The 20,605-nt window shown below is 45.0% G+C and overlaps 1 protein-coding gene across 1 annotated transcript in view; it reads right to left on the reverse strand.

Moving 5' to 3' along the window:
- Positions 1–1,476: 1,476 nt before the first annotated feature.
- The window catches only part of LOC308306946 (disco-interacting protein 2 homolog C-like), a gene marked incomplete at both ends in the record, with an annotated part of 131,653 nt that continues 112,524 nt past the window's right edge, over positions 1,477–20,605 (reverse strand). The window contains 9 exon segments of the mRNA XM_080752002.1: positions 1,477–1,729; positions 2,826–2,949; positions 3,509–3,683; positions 4,333–4,407; positions 6,973–7,030; positions 7,636–7,697; positions 9,170–9,340; positions 16,358–16,526; positions 18,860–18,990. Coding sequence (XP_080608128.1) covers positions 1,477–1,729; positions 2,826–2,949; positions 3,509–3,683; positions 4,333–4,407; positions 6,973–7,030; positions 7,636–7,697; positions 9,170–9,340; positions 16,358–16,526; positions 18,860–18,990 — 1,218 coding nt within the window.

A 20,605-nucleotide genomic window follows, 5' to 3' on the forward strand; every position in this document is an offset into this window, starting at 1 on the left:
CACCTCATCTGCCGAGCCGTGGATGGATTTCTTCCCAGGTCAGAGTTCACATGAGAGGAGTGCAGCGTGGAACAACAGAACTCAACTTAACAATGGAACTGTTCCATTGTTCCGTTGCTCTCAATGGAACCGTGGGAACTAAAGAATTCACCCTCCCCCCCGCCACACACACACACACACACACACACACACACACACACACACACACACACACACACACACACACACACACACACACACACACACACACACACACACACACACACAGACCAATGAGACAAGAAGACAGGGACATACGGGCTACACACTCGCGCTCACACGCGCGCGCTCACACACAGGGTGCAGGTGGAGAGAGCTGCATATAGGGGCTACTATACCTCCAATGTGTTTTTAGGTATCTCTCCATATAGATTATGTCTATATACAATATTTATATATTTTTTTACATCAATCTTGCCTGCCCCCTCCCCCCCCCCCCCCCCCCCTGCTCTAAAATCATTTCATAGTACAACAAGTCTGGGATTTGACCAGTAAAACATGTCGACAGATAATACAGTCTCTCTCTGTCCGCTAAAGATTAAAATAAAAACAACATCATGGTGGTGTAACAACCGCTCCGGTTTCCTCGGTAGGCTACAGTGTTCGCCCTAGGGATTTGTCTTTTTTAGTTTTCTTTTTTTTTTCTTTTTTTATACAGTGACACTATACATGTTTACTTCCTGGTCACGGGATTCAACGGGGGAGGGGTGTGTGAATCTAATTGGTCATAGCGCCACCCAATCACACCGCTCCAACATAACCAGCCGACGAGCCAAAACGAACCGACCGGCACAACACGGCTCTGAAGAAAACAAGAAAAAAAAAGCGGACGACGTACAGACCACTATGCAGATTCAAAAATACAGTACATCTTGATTTTTCTTTTGGGGAAATAAATGAACAATAACAGCGATATACACGCACATGGGTAGGCATACGCACGCATGCTCGCTCCACTATTTTTCCACACACAGAGACTCTGGTCGGGATCCCTTAGGATTTTAACGATTCCGGTCGATTAACGATTCCCTCTTTAGCGGTCCAATTCCCTTTCATGATTCCTATAGAGGGTTCCAAATGGAACCTTACAGGTCTGTAACGCTGAGAATGTACAAGATGCAAACAAAACAGACCCTTAGCGGTCCATTTGGTTCCATTCGTACACTCTCGGGAGTTATGGTGGCCCTTAAAATAAAATAAAAAGTTTAAGAACCACCAGTATTGTAATTGTGAAGTCCAACAAAACCAGCTCAGTCCGACCGGTGTGATAAAACTCGTTTTCCCCCGGAAACGGTTCCAAACGTGACGGAACCGTGATTCCACGGTTTGCCTCGGATGTCGGCTCCGGTTTCCTCCTCCGGGTTTTTCCCCGTAAACCCAACCCCAACACACACACACACACACACACACACACACGTGCGCACCGACACGACACGACTACATGTTGTAGGCCACGTAGATGGGGTCCAGCTGGTCCTGGAGGAAGCCGTCGCGGAGGTGCATGCGCTGCTTCTCGCCGCGCGAGTTGATGGGGATGACGCCCACGTCGGTCACCACCACCACCCCCACGATCAGGTAGTGCTCCTCCAGCACCGCCTTGGTCACCATGGGAACCAGGTCCAGGGCCTCCTGCTCGGACCCCTCCAGCTCCACCACCACCACCAGCAGGTTGGTCCAGGGGAACACCGCGCTGCACGGGGACACACGGGACGGAGCCATTGATTGAAAGATGAATGCAGTGGCGTCAGTTCCGAAAAAGGTAAGGTATGGCAACATGACTGGTGTCTTGCGCGAGTGCAAGACACCAGTCATGTTGCCATACCTTAGCAACAGGCATGATATATTTATTTTAAGAAGTACATTCTAATTTTTTCCCCCAAAATGTCTATGGTTTCTTGGGCTGGATATGGCAATAATGAATTGCACCTGTGCAGCTGGCCTGCGGAACCTGGGAATATACCATTCTGTCAAGATGGGGGGAATACAAGTGTGGAGAATATAATTATAGCCTAATACCTTGTTAAATTTTGCATTTGTAGTTATTTTAATGTAATTTAACAACATAACCAGCAGATAGACAATGAGACATTCATGGATTTATATTTTAAAGTAACTTGTATTCTCCCCCCTGGACCCAGGGTATGGCAGCTGCATACCCCTGCCATACCCAATTGACGCCCCCGGATGAATGGATGACAGTGGGACAAGTACTACATACAGGGTTCCCACACATCTTTACCAGTTCATTTCCAAAACTTTTCCAGAATATTTAACCCGATTTCCAGGACTATATGACAATAATTCAGCTCAATAACGAGTCGCTTACTCCTATGTGCAATGCAAAAAGACAGGTAGTGTATTGGCAGTGGTTCTCAACGTTTTCAGGCCGTGACCCACAAAATAATCATATTTGAACTGGGGACCCGGGCACCCTGACGAGCACTAAGAGTAGAGGAATTTTGTATAACACGGTTTTATTGTGAAAATAGCCGATCTACATGCTCACAACACCTCGGGCGTTGTGAGCATGTAGATCTGCTATTTTCACAATTTCTGCATCTAATATTTGACAATTTGGCCAATGTTTAATTTGTAATTTCAGAGGTATTAACAAAATCAATAACCAAAGGACCTTCCAGGACCCTTGATCAATTCCAAAACTTTTCCAGTACTAGAAAAATATTTTTCTAATTTCAAAATATTTCCAGGAATCTCATGACCGTGGGAACCCTGTACATCTAGTCTTTGCCCTGTTAGGGCAACCACACAAACAACAGCGTACGTACCACTCCATGATGCTCTTGTGTGTGCGTATGACGGAGGTCTCGATGTCTATGGGGTGGTAGCGCATCCCCCTCAGCTCCATGGCCTCCTCCAGGGCACCCACCACGTACAGCGCGTCGTGTCTCTCTGCGTGGACGGACGGACAGACGCACAGAGGGACGGACATGGAATGGAGGAGCATGAGGGGGAAAGGCAGTGTTGGAAAAAAGTACTCACATTTGTTTTTTACTTATGTAAAAGCATCAAAACTGCAATGTGGAAACTGTTACAAGTAGCAGTCGGGAATTCAAAATGGACTTGAGTTCCCAAACCTTTTAGCTGGTGACCCAAAAGAGAAATTAGACATATGCAAGGGACCTAAACTAGTGAAAATAGCCGTCTACAAGCTCCTCACAACGCGCGTTATTGGCTTATAGATCGGCTATTTTCATTACTGCCTAAACATTTATGTTCTAATGTATGACATTTCTTAGATTTTTCTTTGATTTCTTCATGAAATTACCAGGAAAAAATCATTGAATTTGCTTTTTAATCCATGAAAATTTTTGCTTTTTTATTATGTTTTTTTTAAAATGTTTTGAAATAATAATATTTTAAAACAAACAGAAAATTAAGGGACCCATAAATATGTTTCCCGCAACCCACAAATGGGCCCCGCCCCACTGTTTGAGAAACGACGCCTTACCCCCGCTGGCGTCGGTGAGCTCGGTTCGGCGGAGGAAGCCCAGGTACCCGGTCCGGGCCCAGGCGGTCTGCGTGTCTCCGAAGCTGAGCCTGGAGTTGAAGTGGTCCGACTGAAGAACCTCCTCGCCGTAGCCGCTGTAGTAACCACTGCCGTTATGAGCGCTGTGCACCCAGATCTACAGTACAATGAACACAACACCATTTAACTGTAATAACCACTGCCCTTATGGGCGCTGTGCACCCAGATCTACAGTACAATGAACACAACACCATTTAACTGTAATAACCACTGCCCTTATGGGCGCTGTGCACCCAGATCTACAGTACAATGAACACAACACCATTTAACTGTAATAACCACTGCCCTTATGGGCGCTGTGCACCCAGATCTACAGTACAATGAACACAACACCATTTAACTGTAATAACCACTGCCCTCATGGGCGCTGTGCACCCAGATCTACAGTACAATGAACACAACACCATTTAACTGTAGTAACCATTATTTTATGCTTTTTTCAACGCCAGGATTAAATCCATCATGGATGCCGCCATGCTGGCCATTTTGTTTATTTTTCTTACCTTTTCGTGAAATAAATTATAATTTTGCCAGTGCCTTACGCGCTAGCCTTAGCCTCTCAATAATAGCAGAAGGTGCCAAGAGATAAATGTCAAGGAGAGAGTGGAAAAGAAATGGGGGAGAGAGGGGAGGTGGGGCAGAGAAAGGCGGCAGAAGAGGAGAAAGAAAGAAAGAAAGAAAGAAAGAAAGAAAGAAAGAAAGAAAGAAAGAAAGAAAGAAAGAAAGAGAAAGGTGTACGTGCTTACCTCTCCTAAGTGAGAGTCCCCCAGGGGACCCTTGGTCTCAGGGTTGGCGATGATGATTCTCACCCCAGGTAGGATCTGCACAACCAGACAAACATAATACGATCACCATGGTTACCACCATGCATGATGTGGCTCCTATGCGTGTGTCTATTATCTATAGCGGATATAGCAACATAAGTCTTTTCAGAAAAACCGCGGACCCCCATCTCAAAATATGTTGTCCCAGGGACCACCAGAAGCAAAGATTTGAGTTAAAAATGTTCACTCTGAATTTGGGTCTTGCCTTAAGCTAGATGCAGAAAAGATACACGCTCTTATATGAGGCTGAGTCACTAGGGTTACCAACCGTCCCGTAAAATACGGGATCGTCCCTTTTTTGGAAACTAAAAGACGTGTCCCGTATTGAACTGAAACGGGACGCTCTTTGTCCCGTATTTGAAGGTTGGGGGATAAATATGAATGACGGGATGATTTAATTGAGAAATGACAGCGATTCTGCCTGTCAGAGAGCTTCCACTCTGCTCTCCTCTGAGTCAAGTGCTGCATCCCATTGCTGAGTGAGGCGCTGTGCTGTTTGTAAGCAGCCCATTGGCTTATTAACACAGTGTTGCTAAGACACAGGCTCCGCCACTCCGCCGCCTACACAATCCGTTCCCATGGGCTGTAGGTACAATCCACAGTTGCCTGTGCGAAAGTGCGAGCGATACCGAGTTGAATGTCTTTAAAAAAGAAAACGCGTGACAGAAGATTGTGTACAAACAGATTAGACATGAATCCATGATAGGTGATAGCCTAAACAACAAAGTGAAAAAGCAAGCAGAAAATAAGCCATGGATATATTGGTATTCCTGGGAGCACTACAGTATTTCTTGTCTGCCAACTACTAAAGCGACCCCAGACAGGCTGGTATGTGAAATAACATAAGCATGCGTTGATTTTGTTTTTAAAACCTAATGGTTATTACTGTATGCCAATATGATTAAACTATTGTTGGGTAACCAAAGAGTGGGCACATGAGAACCAGGTAGACCTGTTTTGGAAGAAAAAATAAAATAAAAAATACACTACATGATTTTAAGGTAATAGGACATGGCCCAAAGACACCCGAAATGATATTGTGAAAGGAAAAATATGATTTAATATAGGAAAATGCCCGTTTTAGCCAACTTTATAACCGAAAATATCCGATTTTTCGGCGCACCTTTCCTCAGAAATATAATGAGGTGTCCCGTATTTGAAACTCTCGGAGTTGGCAACCCTATGAGTCACATAAGCCCCAGCCCTTACAGTATGGTTGTGCAGCACTGTGTGACTCAAAAGTGCTCTATAAATAACGTTATTATGCCCGGCCACCCAAGTGTGGAATGCCCTGACCCCATCCCACTGCCTTCCTTCACCACAGGCCTGAACACCCACCTTTCAGGAGGCCATAGGGCAGGGTTCCCCAATAGGCGGCCCGCGGGCCATTTGCGGCCCGCAGGGGGCTACTGTCTGGCCCCCACCAACCCCAGTAATAATGGTGGTATAAGAGCAGCAACAACACTAGTATATCATCATTGTCGGGTGGAAACCTCGTATCTCCAAATTTGTACGTTCTTTCGCAAAGTAAAGCCTTGCTTCATCCTACAAGACCGTCACACAAAAGTAGTGAAAACAGCAGATCTACAAGTTTTCACTAGTTTAAATATTTTTTAAAATGATAAATGCAAAACCAATGGTTTTGGACATACAAGATTTTCACGACGATATCTGAACTGTCCCTGGAGTAGCGGGAACGCACCGTCGCCCCCCCCTGCAATGTTGTGGCCCTCAGCTTGGTACCCTAGACGTAATTCGGCCCTTGGGGAAAACTAATTGGGGAACCTGCCATAGGGGGAGGTAAATATCACTTCTCCATTAGTTGTGTTCACCCCCCCATTTCTTTCTTTTTATATATATATATTTTTTTTTCTACTCTGTTCAGCCCGGGGGGTGCTCTCCATTCCAACATGTCTCCATTCCGACAGTGACTTCTTATTGTCGGAGTGGCAACACTTCAATAGAGGTTAGGCCGGGTTAGCGTATGTCGGAATGGAGACGTGTAATCGTTCAGCCCACTTCACACTGGAATGGGTGTGACTTTTTTGCTATGTTGATGAATTGAATATATAGGACCTCAATGGAAAAAAGTACACTGGACTTTTTGTGTGTGATATCCTTTTAGACCAAGTGTATGACTGTACTCGTGCTGTTTGCATTTCTGTCTAATAAAGTATTCAATCAATCAAACAAAAAAAAATGTCACAGCAAGGTAGCGGGAGTAAAGCCCTTTGCACACAGGACAGTTGCGTTTTTTTCGTTTGCTGCATGAATAAAACGCATTGGATTTGGTGTGCAAGGCTGTGCGGAATCGGCGCTGCGGATCCCAAAAGGAGTCATAAAAGGAGTGATGAGTTTTTTACCGCATGCGACAAGACGCACGAATCGAACTGGGTTCGATCGAGAAAAAGACGCACGGCCGCAGCCACTCGTCGCACGGCCAATTCGGATCCGGTGTGCATGAGGTCGTAGAGAATCATTGTTTTCTTTTTTAAAAGTGAAATTGTCCGTTTTATCCGTACGGATAAACGCGCCTGTGTGCAAAGGGCTTAAAAGACTCACCTTCCCAGACTCCATCAGTGGTAGACTGTGAGGAGAACCCCTCTCCACCAGACGCACCCTGAAAAACACGCACACGCACACATACACGTGCACACGCGCGCGCACACACACACACACACACACACACACACACACACACACACACACACACACACACACACACTGTATGTATTACTATGAGGATGTCATAATTAGATGCCAACACCAACCCCTACCCACACCTCTAACCCCTGACCTCTTGCCCAAACCCTAAACTTGATCCTGAAATGCTTGAATCCTAATCGTAACCCTGGCCCCAATCTAAATCTTTTCCTGTAACTGTATAATAGTAATATAAACATACTTAAGGCTTTAATTTAAGTGTCTCTCTACGTTCTAAGATGTGAGCATTCATACGGTCCACGACTCAGAGACCATGCTGGTCCCTGCACCCGATGCATCTTCATGTTTTAAGCTTTTACGCTGTCTTTCTCGTAAATGAACGCCATACTCGAACGTACTACAGCGTCACACAAAAGCATCAAAAGTATTTTTTGCCACATTCGAACTTGACTCCTGAAAAGTAAACGGTTTTGGACGTAGGAGGTGTCCAGCCGACACCGACAGAGAGAGGATATGGTAAAGAAAGCGGCGGCAGAGGAATGAGTGACAGGCTGTCCTCACCTGTCGTGACGCAGTGCCCTCATGTCCACATAGACCGTGGTGGGGTCTGGTCCCGACGTACCCTGCAGACACATACAACACACAGTCAACACACAGTCAACACACAGTCAACACACAGTCAACACACAGTCAACACACAGTCAACACACAGTCAACACACAGTCAACACACAGTCAACACATAGTCAACACACAGTCAACACACAGTCAACACACAGTCAACACACAGTCAACACACAGCCAACACACAGTCAACACACAGTCAACACACAGTCAACACACAGTCAACACACAGTCAGTCAGTGGGCCTGGTGTACAAGATACACTACACCTCCAAGATTCCCATGTACCTGACAAACTACTTCTTAAAGGTCAAGGATGTTCACGACCACAACACCAGAGGCAGCTCCACTAATCATCATCAACGTAGATTTAACACTAAACAAGGCTCTAACTCGTTCTCCTGCTACACCATCAACATGTGGAACGCCCTTCCTCAAGCCCTAAAGGAGAGCAAATCCTTAGCCTCCTTCAAAATTGGTATGAAAAGTCACCTTCAGACAGCTGCTACCTGTGACTTGTAAATAGACTAAGCCCCCATGCCCCCCCCCCTTTTTTTTATTATTCTTTTTCTGCCTTTGTATTTTGATGTTATGCTTTTGAAACTGATATTATCCTAGATAAAGTACTATGTTCTATCCGTCTGTCTTTCAATGTTATATGAGATACTTAAAGTGTGGTTCCTGTGGAAATAAGCCTCGGCTTTCTAGGATCTCCTTTTAGTTGACCTTGTACCATTGATTTGTACTGTCATGAAACTGTACTTTTTTTCTATTGCAAACTTCTAATAAATTCTTCAATCAATCAATCAAACAAACAAACACACAGTCAACACACAGTACATACTGAGAGAGCTTGTAGATCGCCTATATTCAAATGGCGGAAATGTATACATGGTTCCCGCACATCTTTACCATTTAATTTCCAAAACCTTTCCAAAACTTTTCCAGAATATTTAACCCGATTTCCAGGACTATATAACAATAATTCAGCTCAATAACGAGTTGCTTACTCCTATGCGCAATGCCCAAAGACAGGTAGTGTATGCCAGTGGTATTTGAACTGGGGACCCCGGCACCCTGACGAGCACTAAGAGTTAAGGAATTTTGTATAACATGGTTTTATTGTGAAAATAGCAGATCTAGATGCTCACAGTCACAACGCCTCGGCGTTGTGAGCATGTAGATCTGCTATTTTCACAATTTCTGCCTCTAATATTTGACAATTTGGCCAATGTTTAATTTGTCATTTCAGAGGTATTAACAAAATAAATATCCAAAGAAAATGCATAGTATTTTTCCAGGACCCTTGATCAATTCCAAAACTTTTCCAGTGCTGGAAAAATATTTTTCTAATTTCAAAATATGTCCAGGAATTTCATGACCGTGGGAACCCTGTGTATATCTAAACGAGCCAGTCTTTTGAACAGCTCTTTGAAAGTAATGGATCCCAGAGATCCGTCTCCCGTCTCTAACCTGCAGACAGATGGCCAGGTTGACCCTGCAGCCGAAGGCGGTGCTGACGGAGCGAGGGTGGAGGCCCAGGTCCTTGAACAGCTTGGAGAAGGAGTGAGTCAGCGACATCCGGGGCCGCTCCTCCGCCACCACCACGCAGGCCCTGACACGAGACAGGTCCAGACCCCGAGCCTAGGGGAGAGAGAGAGAGAGAGAGTACTGGGCTGCACCAACATACAGTAGAACACACACACACACACATACATACACATACCTGGGGGCTGACTATGAATATACCTGAACACACCTGCAACGTCCAAACTGTACTCAAAGATTACACATATTTGGCATGAAAAAATAATGTTGCTAAGAAAATAACGTCTTTTTCTAACTTATGAAAAGTAATTAAAAAAGGAGTTTAAAATGCAAAAATATGTATTATTTTTAAAGTATTATTATTCACTGATATCTTCTGCATATTCCATTATTGTTCATTACTTAAAATAAAATAAAAATAATTATTGTACTGCATCAAACAAAATTCCAGCAGAGACCGTATTAGGAATTGAATTATTCTATTATCAAATGGTTTATTCTTATTGGCACTTCTTAAACAAATAGCATCTCTCGTACCAAATTTCTTGTAGGCTGCAACTGTAATACAAATAATGAATGTAGCTATTTTACTTAATAATGAACACAATTTGTAAAATTATATACTGCTACACTGCTAGCTATAGCAGTGACTGAGACAACAGGAAGAAAAACAGAGGGAACATGTGCACGATTGTGCATGTCCTCCGATCCGTGACTGGTTGCGCCGTTGCGGCCCTCATCAAGTCAGCTTTCGTCCAATGCGGCCCTCACCCCAAAATGAGTTTGCCACCACTGGCAGGTGTCTTAACGTTTACCCCTGCGGAGTGCCGCGGCCCCGTTAAGACGCTCAGAGACGTCTTACCTGGTTACCATGGTTACCAGGTAAACAGATGCTGCTGCTGCCGCCGCCGCTGGTGAGCGAAAAAACTTCATATCCCATGATGCAATGTGAAAGCTCGCGGCTGCCGACTCGTTTGGTCCAGACCCATTGATAGAGAGAGTTACGTCACTTACGTCGACTCCCATAGTAAGCGTGGAAAGCCTATTTACTCTATGGTGGGAAGCTAACTTAGCCTAGCTTACTGGAGCCTGTTCTCATTCTTAGCGAGCCTCTGCAACGTCCGCCCCATTCATTTTTCACTCGCTGGTAAGTAGACTAAATCACGTCTTTTTCACTCTTTTAATAATGTTATCTACCTTAGAGAGGTCCGTGAATGCGTTAAAATGGTGAAAAAGACGTGATTTGGTCTACTTACCAGCGAATTAAGAACACACTGGTTTGGTCAAAACAACACCATGTCCTGTGGACTATGGCTGACTCATGGACACTCGCATTCTTATTGTATTTTTGTATTCAAACAATGATTGCAGAGCAGAACTTGGCAAATTCCCTCTTCGAATTAACATTCAGAAAAGAGCATTCAAATTTCACAAGCACCTTCAAAATAGTGACCCTACCTCCGGCGCCAACCCTTAAAATGCGGAGAGGGGAACATAAGCAAGAGTCCCCTCAGTCCTTTGGTCCTGAGACTGACCTCCACCAACCCTTCTCTGATTCAAACAACCACCACGAACCAAATGATCCAAATGAAAAACGAACTACTAAAAGAAAACTATATCACCTATTGGAAAAACACAACAAAAACCCCAAGCAAATTAGAATGCTATTTGGCCCTACACCGAGAATGCACAGTTGCAGACTACCTGTCCACTGTTACTGATCCAAAACTGAGGAAGACTTTGACTATGAACAGATCGCAGTGACCACCACCTGGCCATAGAAACAGGCAGACACAAACAGAGCTGGCTGCCTAGAGAAGACAGACTGTGTTCACTCCGTTCTCAAGGAGAGGTGGAGACAGAGACATTAGAGCATCACTCTTCCCTAAAATTTAAGAAAGATATAAAGAACTTGATTCCACCATTAACACATCGTCACTTCAATATGTTCTGAGAGAACAGTCCAAAAGCACCTTTTTGGCAGCACAATTTGTGTGGAGTTGTCATCAACTGCGGGAAAGCCAGTGGACAATATTACTGTTATCTTTGTATCTGTTATTCACTTGTTTTCATTATTACTATCATTATTGTTAGGATGTTTATTGTTCACTCATGTCCCTGTATATGCAATGTTATGATTTGTTTTATGTTATATGTATTCTTTGGCAATGTATGACATATTTTATCATGCCAATAAAGCTTTTGCAATTTGAATAGAGAGAGAGAGAGAGAGAGAGAGAGAGGGAGGGAGAGAAAGAAGGAGAGTGAGAGAGGGGTGGGAGAGAGATGAGAAGAAAAGAGGGAGGAAGGGATGAGAGGAAAGGAGAGAGAGAAAGAGAGCGACGCATACACAGAGAAAGACAGAGAGGAGAAGAATAGAGGGAGAGGAGAGGAAAAGATAGCGAAAAACTATTAGGCCTACTTACAGAGAGAGGATAAACATAGCAAGAGACAGGAGATTATGCACGGTTTGTGTATGCACGCAAGCGCACAAGGGCGCGCGCACACACACCTCCCATGATGCAGTATGCATGATCAATAGGATGGGCAGGATCTAGTATGAAGCGACAAGAACTTGAAGACTTTTTCTTCTTTCAGTTTCTCACCCACAATGCACTTGTCCTCTACTGCTCTGACAAAGTAACTTATATGCAGGGGCGTCACAAGGGGTAGGAAAGTGGGACTGAGTTACTAGGGCCCAAGGTGTAGGGGCCCTAATAACTTTATCTATTGAAAAATAGCAGATATACAAGCTCACAGCGCGGAGTGCCGTGCTGCGAGCTTGTAGATCTGCTATTTTTGAAAAGTTGTGAAAATGTGTGAAAATCTTTGAATATTATGTATTTTTTAAGCGAACATTTCTAACTAAAATTTTGCTTCTGGGGGTCCCTGGAACTAAATATTTTGAGATCGGGGTCCGTGGCCAAATACATATCATCTTGGGGCTCCTTGACATAGGTTTCTTGCACACATTTTCACGATTTTTCAAAAATAGCAGATCTACAAGCTTGCAGCGCGGCACTCGGTGCCGCGCTGTGAGCTTGTATATCTGCTATTTTTCAATAGTTAACACTCATGGGGGGCCCGCAGTGAATCCTTGTACCCAGGGCCCAGAATTTGGTGTGACGCCCCTGCTTATATGTAATGTGCATCCTCTCGCTTTACGCAGGGCCGCGGCTTTGCTTCCGCCAGTCTCCATGGAGATCCGTGGGGAAACGCGAATCCCTCAAAATAAATCTCTGCATCTTTCTGTCGCCAGACCAATCACGGCTGCTTCATGTCGATCTCTTTTAAACAATTAAGCGCCCACAGAAGCAGAGAGACAGAACGGTGCAGGACTCATAACAGGTGTATTATTAGCCCAGCGTGGGGTGATGTGTGGAACAGACAGACAGGCCTTCTTCAGGTGAAAGGAGGCAGGAGGCAACAAGTAGCTGTTGCCGGGCAGAAAACCTCTTAAAGCTATACTGTGTAAGTTGCTCAACTAGTGGTCAGTAGCGTCCGCGTCTTTCGGCCGTTTTTCGCCGCGGACCGGGCCTCACACCCCCGCGTCACCCCCGCGTCTGCCTCCACCTCGCCGAGATCTATCTTTAGAGGGGTCCCTGGTTCCTGTGCGTTCAGGCATTCCGGAGAAACGGAGTGTTTCACCCGAGTATAGATAGAGACACACAGGCGCCTACAAATATGGCCGCCCTATTGTGATAGCTAGCGACCCCACTTCAAGATGCGCTGTGATTGGCCGGCAGTGTATAACCCTCGCTGTGATTGGCCGGTAGTGTATGATGACGTAATTTTTGCGCGAAAACCGGACCCCGGTCAGGATCATAGAAAACATATAAAGAGAAGGCTTCAGAAGCTGAAAATAACGGAGTGGGTGTTCTAAAACTTTAGCGATTTAAGAGTTAGGACAATTTTAAGATTTGTTTTATAAAAAAAGTTACATGGTACAACTTTAACTCCATTAAGACCTGAACTTAGTTTATACTTTAGCTATTGAAAAAATAGCAGATATACAAGCTCACAGCGTGGCGAGCTTGTAGATCTGCTATAAAAAAAAAAAAAAAATCTTTGAATATATCTTTTTAAAGTTATACCATCTTCAAATTGTCCTAACTGTTAAATCGCTAAAGTTTTAGAACACCCACTCCGTTATTTTCAGCTTCTAAAGACTTCTCTTTATATGTTTTCTATGATCCTGGCCGGGGTCCGGTTTTCTCGGAAAAATATCATCATCTGCATCATCTGTATACGTTGGCCAATCACATCGCGGATCATACACACATGATACACTACCGGCCAATCACAGCGGATCTGCAGTGTCTTCAGGAAGTAGCCTCGCTCAGCTACAGTGTTTACCATGGTGAAGGATTCTTAACCTCTTAATCCCCAAATCCTGGCCAGAAAATTACGTTCTACCATGCGTTCTACCTCTCCACGGATTCGTATCGGTCGCGGTGGTTTGCGGCGCAGCTCCGGCGGTCCGCGGCGGTGGTCCGCGACGACTCCGGGCAAAAAACGGCCGAAAAAAGCAATACCGCTACTGACTACTAGTTTAGCAACTTACACAGTATAGCTTTAAAAGCGAACATTTGTAACTGAAATATTTGCGTCTGGGGAGTCCCTGATACATAATGTTTCGAGATGGAGGTCGGCGGCCAAATAAATATAATTCCAGGGGTCCTTGACATGAAAAAGGTTTGAGAACCACTGACATAGAAACATGTGTTTTTCAACAAAAAAAACTTTCATAGAATCGGTAAAAAATATTCAAAGACACATTTTCTCGATTTTTCAAAAATAGCAGATCTACGAGCTCGCAGCAAGGAACTCGTTTCAAGCCTGTAGATCTGCTACTTTTGCTAAAAAATTAAATGTACATTTTAATCCTGAAAAGTAACAGGTTAGGTTTCCACCCCGACAAGAGACGACATGTGTTCATTATGGCATGGACTGTCTGCTGCCTACCTTCAGTGTCTCTGTGCACACTGCCTCTCTGCTTCTCCCTGTGGTCTATTTAAAGACATGGCATCTGTTCAATGTACCCTCACAGAGGAACGGAACACATGGGCGGTTGTACGGTACGAAAGGTTTACAAAGGCGCGCACGCACTAGTGCACACACACACACACACACACACACACACACACACACACACACACGCACACGCGCACACGCGCACACACACACACACACACACACACACACACACACACACACACACACACACACACACACACACACACGCAACACTCTTTGGTGGTCATAGTTTAATAAATATTCCTGTGTGAATTCTTTTCTATTTTGCCGGTCCTAATCGACTGTACTAACAGCTCTGTGTGCGTCTTAGGCCATGGCTACACGGAGCTGAATATTTCATATATCCCGGTTTTTCAGATATCCACATAGAAAAATATCTAGGTCCACACGACAAAGATATCTATATCATTTAGTGCTCCAGACATGAACGGGTTAATGTCTTCTAGCGTGCCTCTCGCAGGCTCCTATACGCTCCATTGTCTTATTTTGAAGGCCAGAAGTCCATTGCGTAAACACTTCCGGGTTGACGTCATGACGTCATTCAACGGGAGCGGTCGTCATCCCATGCCGTTTCTAAAATGGCCGATCGATGCCTTTGTTATTATGTTTTTGTAGCGAGAATCTAATGCCATCCTTGGCTTTAAAAATGTTGATGGAGAAAATGGACATTAAAGATGAGATTCCCCGTCGGCCTCCATGTTATGGGATTACTATTTTGTGCACGTGGATCCGTGATGATGATGAATTGGCGAGGCCGATCGTGCCCAGACCTTCCGCCGGGCTATAGGGTAAGAACGCCAGCGATACTCTATATACAGTATTTTACGCGAGTATACTCGGGATCGGCACTCTAAATACTTGAGTATTTTTTCCACAATCTCCGAATGCTATATAGCACCTGCTTCTAATGATATCAACGCACTTAATGCGAAATATTCACGTGCTTTCAGACTCTTCAATGCAGAGGTATCCATAGATACAGCATACTAGTATCTCACCAATGCAGAGAAGTATCTCACCAAGGCAGAGATATTAGTAGTAAAATGACGACATCTAGTGGTCAACCTCAGAGGAGCGCAAAAATAAAACCTGAGGTGACTCCCAGCCTCGAACCAGATGCCAAGTGTGCTCTGTTCCCCAGTGTAATGCTCCACGCCACTGACCCTGACGGAGCGGCGCGGTATTGGGCGCCGATGAGCCCCGTGAGTCGCCACCGAGGCGAGCGCTAGCGAGCCGAGTTGCCGCGACGAGCGGTGCGAACGGCGCCCAATCCCACTCAGCCGCGTTACCGAGTTATGTGCCGTTATGGACAGAATAGTAAATATTCAGTCCCTCACTATCAACATCTACCCCACTATCCACGTCATAGATATCCACGTCATAGATAAATGCACAAAAAAGGAGTCACTTCATCCGTTCATTAGCTCAGTCAGTAGAGCACGGATGCAACAAACCCACGGTTTGGGTTCGATTCCCCTGAGGGGACTAATATTCAAGGCGAGAGATATCGGCGCATGCGTACTTCAAAGTAGATACTCCTCCGTGGATACACTGTGGATACTATCTGCGTTCAAACGTCTGAAAAAGGGTGATAAAGTCCGGTTGAATGCGAAGATACCAGTCGAAGCGGGTGTATATAGAGTCTGGAACAGCAGCTCCCGAACGGCGAGTAACGGAAGTAGCCACTGCTGCACTGAACTGTAGTCCCATTGGAAACATAACAGAAACACAATAGCTCAGACAAAGTCATTCGAGCGGCCTATTCTTGTTATGAGTGTATAGTTTAAGAAAACGTTTGAAAACATCATGGAGGTAACACCAATAACACCAGAGAAAGACGAACTAACGCCCCCAGAAATATTGAAAGGAGACATAACGCTTCCAGTAGGAAATGTTAATGCTACTGCACCAAGGGAGCGTTTGCATCACATCCGTTTTATCTCGCACTCAGCGTTTCTATTTCCGCTTGCCAGACTGTATGCCGGGAGCATTTGCCCAAATCGCGGAGGCAACAGTCTGGCCTCGCGAGACTATAAACTCGATAAGAAATGTAGCTCTTTCTTTCCCCTTGCTCACCTTGAGTGCCTCGGTCTGCAGGCCCAGCCCCTTGGTGCAGAGCTCCATGACGCTGTAGGAGCAGAAGGTGTCTCGCACCTTCAGCTGGCTGACGGCCAGCAGCCACAGGGCCGGATTGGACTCCAGCTCCACCGGGGGGATGAGGATGGACTGGTGGCCTGAGTACACACTGAGAGGAGAGAGGAGACATTATGGCAGCGGTCTTCAACGTTTTCAGGCCAATTAGCTGAGAGAGAGAGATAAAGCAGGGATCCACTCTACCTGTTGTATAAATGTGTGATGCAGATTTTCATCAATTTCATAGATAGATTCATAGACTTGTTTGACAGCAATGTCATCAGTTGGATTCGTGTTTTTAGTTAACTTGACCTGTCACTCCTACCTATTTGCCACCGCGAGGCGTTGAGAGCTTGTAGATCTGCTATTTTGGGCTAAAGTTCTCCTCAAAATAGGGATGCGAGGGTTCAGGTTGTTAATTTAAAAGAATGACCCTATGACAAAGATTTGGCGGCCCCCCTGTAGTAACTCTGAGGACCCCCTTGGGGTCCCCGAGCCCCTGTTGAAGACCCGTGCATTATGGGATCCGTATGGAGTATGGACTGGTGGCCCGAGTACACGCCGAGTGGAGAGGGGAGAGAGAAAACCTTATGGACTTCACTGGACACTCATTGCAGTACCTGTGTCCAATCTGGGAACCCATCGGCAAAAAAATAAATACATAAATAAAACAATACCTAAACGTCTAACACTAGCCATATGACTTGGGTGCAATGTTTAGTTTATTGCAGATTTTGCCACCAGGCCTATGAAAACAAGCCCAAAAGAAGCGACTAGGTTAAGTTTAAAACTGTACTTCAGCTATTTGAAAATAGCAAATCAATGTGTTGCATCGTGAAAATATATTCAGATAAGGTTTCGAGGACGAATAGGTCATTCACATGAAAAAAACGACACTAGGGACTCGGGAGCAAGCCCAAATAAGCAAATATACTTTAGAAACAAGGGCAAAAAAAACCACAACCGCAACTACCAATTTTTACAAGCAACATTTCCGAAAAACGATGCCAAAGTCGCTTATAATAAGCAGACAGGGCAACACTACTTGTGTGTGGGGAGTGGGGACAGGAGCGGGCTGGTGAGGGGAGGTGGGTGGCAGGGGCCTCTTTAACTGTGACACATCGCTAGAGATCTTAATATGCTAAAGATGGCACGGGCAGGTGAAATCGTGGTTGTACTCGCTCCTGCAGTTTGTTTTGCAGTTCTGCACTTACTTTTTTAATATTTTAACATCATTTTTAGTGAAGGATTGTCACAGCTTAGAGAATAGAATAAACAGTGAGAAAAAAAGAAACCCTTCTGTGTGCCCACGACGTGTTCGACGCGTTGTACAGTAAACTATATTAATCTGTAGCTACTGTATAAGGCAACCGCAGTGAAGATACTCCAATTCCCGAAATGCAACGGGGTATCGCGTGACCGGGAAATCCGTCTCACTCATGGACTGTAGTGTTATGCTGCTGCACAAAAGTGCATTTATCTCCTAATCTAACTTTTAAATCATGTTTAGAACGTGGCCTTCTCTACCGGCCGTTACAAAAGCACTGATGCCTGTGATTATTATTTTTCTGTTCTGAGTGAAAGAAAATACTATCGTGAAAATGAACAGGACATAGGCCTACTCGGATTACATTTACTCTGATAACCTTTTCGCTGGGCCTTCAAAACAAGGTAAAATGGCAGGTTTCCATGGCAACGGCCGATTAAATCTTGAATAATCCTGGGCACCCGATGTGTTAAAAAGGGACAATGGAGAAGAAACAAAAGAAAATACCTACTATACTTTTTATACTTTTAAACTAATGTCTCAAGACTATGGCTACTTCCATTACAACGTGTACTGTAGAGTTGTTGTCATTAGGAATGAAAACAAAGGAGCACCACCAGAATAAAAGGGCTGAAGGAGAGTAAACGGGCCACATCCGGTCTCTACACACTTTTTTTTTTTTTTGCAGATGGATTCCCAGAGATTGCTTTTCATCACAACGTTTTTGGGGGAAGCGAGCAGGCGTCCTGGTTTGCTGGAGACGGCGAGCCAACTAGCCTCCTCTGCCTTCCATTCATACTGGCAAACGTACAGTTGGATATTTTTGCTACTTTTACGTAACTGCTATTGTACGACTAAGTAGGGTTTAAAGCAAAATATGGAATCCAAATGAATCCATGTAAATGGTACATTTATATAGCGCCTTTATCCAAGGCGCTTTACATAGATTTTCACCCATTCACACACACATTCATGCACCGATGGCGGAAGGGAGGAAACCATGCAAGGCACCAAACTGCTCAACGGGAGTTCAGAGTCTTGCTCAAGGACTCTTCGACACAAACTCATGGGGGAGCCCGGGATCGAACTGGGAACCATTGGGGAACCCTCCGTGTTCTAAGACGGCAACTCTACCCCTGAGCCACCGCCGCCCATGTATACGTGTCCATCGAACTGACCTGCAGAGGCACCACAGCACGAAGCCCAGTCCACAGTAGGGGTCCAGGCAGATGGCCACCTCCCTGGACGGGTACAGCTCACACTGCAGCTTCACCGACCGGCAGAACGCCCCCACGGCATTATGGGACATCTGCGACACGGAACGCCAAGAAGAGAGACACAAAGACAGGCACACACACACACACACACACACACAGCAAACACGGAAGAAACATGACACCCGTTTATTTTCGTCACTTCCAGCTCACCCTGGGCAAGATACGGTATGACTTCCGGTTGGTTCTCGGTTGGTTCTAGCTGAAGTGGCGGAAGTGCTGCGTTTAACGGAAGTTACATCATGTGGTGCGGGTCTGTTTGCATTCCCCAGCGAAACAAAACACAAATAGATCGGAGCTCTTAACCCATTTAGCATTATTTTATGCTTTAACTATTGAAAAATAGCAGATATACAAGCTCACAGCGTGGCACCGAGTGCCGCGCTGTGAGCTTGTAGATCTGCTATTTTTTGAAAAATCGTGAAAATGACCCGATTCTATAAGTGTCTTTTGAATCCTTCTGAGGTTTTTTGAAAAACCTATGTTTCTATGTCAGCAATCTGGCCAGCCATCGTCAAAGAAAATGTCCTTTTCACTTACAACTGGAGCTCAGTTAGTCTGTTCTTGAGAGACTACTATGTCAGTGGTTCTCAAACCTTTTCATGTGAAGGACCCCCAAAATTATATTTATTTGGCCACGGACCCCCATCTCAAAATATTTAGTTCCAGGGACCACCATCAGAAGCAAAATTTGAGTTACAAACGTTCGCTTTGAAAATACATAATATTCAAAGATTTGCACACATTTTCACAACTTTTTCAAAAATAGCAGATCTACAACCTCGCAGAGCGGCACTCGGTCCCGCGCTGTGAGCTTGTAAATCTGCTATTTTTCACTGGTTAAAGCATGCAATAATTTCTAGGCCTAAATGGGTTAACTCGCCCTTAACCCTTTCCAAGCCACGGGGAGCCCCTTAATATTAAAACCGGAATATACCGGACATCTGAGCAAGGATGTCTCAGCCGCGCCATCTTTTACCGTACTGGGTCATTAAAAACGAAATAAATGATTTTTATCCGAAAATCGGCGATCGTCTAACCTTCCCTAGTCACCGCTCGTCCATCGATAGCTCATGGCTGCTCTGACATGAACCGGAAGTGACGTCAGGTCCATTCCCTGCAGAGGCTTCCTAGCAGCCGTCCTTTTACTGTTTAGACGATAACATTAGCATAGATGGAGTGCTAAGGGCTAAGCTAGCCAAAATGGTCACATCGACTGTTCAGTCATACCTGGACCATATGCTTGGATTATATGCGCACGGATCGCGCATGCGAGACGCACGGGGAGAAGATGCCTCGGCCAAAACCGCCACTCTATGTCAATGGAGATCCAGATATTCATGGTGAGCAAACGACCGGGGGATCGGAAAAAAAAAGAAAAAACAACGGCGACGTCCAAGAAGGAGGGGTGGCGGGCTCATGTTTATAAACATGATATTATGTCTCAGATCATAATACAATAATAGAAATTTCACGGCTAATCTATCAACAAGTCATTCTATTTCGGCTAGCAAAGTGTTAATAGGTGTAACTTTATCCCAATCCATGTTTTTGTTTGTATATTGTTTATTGCGAGCGCAACCGACGGAGCGGGAGAAGTAGAACAGATTTGTCTCAGCGGGGAATACGTTTGCAGGGACACCCACCGCA

The sequence above is a fragment of the Nannobrachium achirus genome (genome assembly GCF_963921795.1).
Source record: "Nannobrachium achirus genome assembly, chromosome: 21".
Taxonomy (NCBI): domain Eukaryota; kingdom Metazoa; phylum Chordata; class Actinopteri; order Myctophiformes; family Myctophidae; genus Nannobrachium; species Nannobrachium achirus.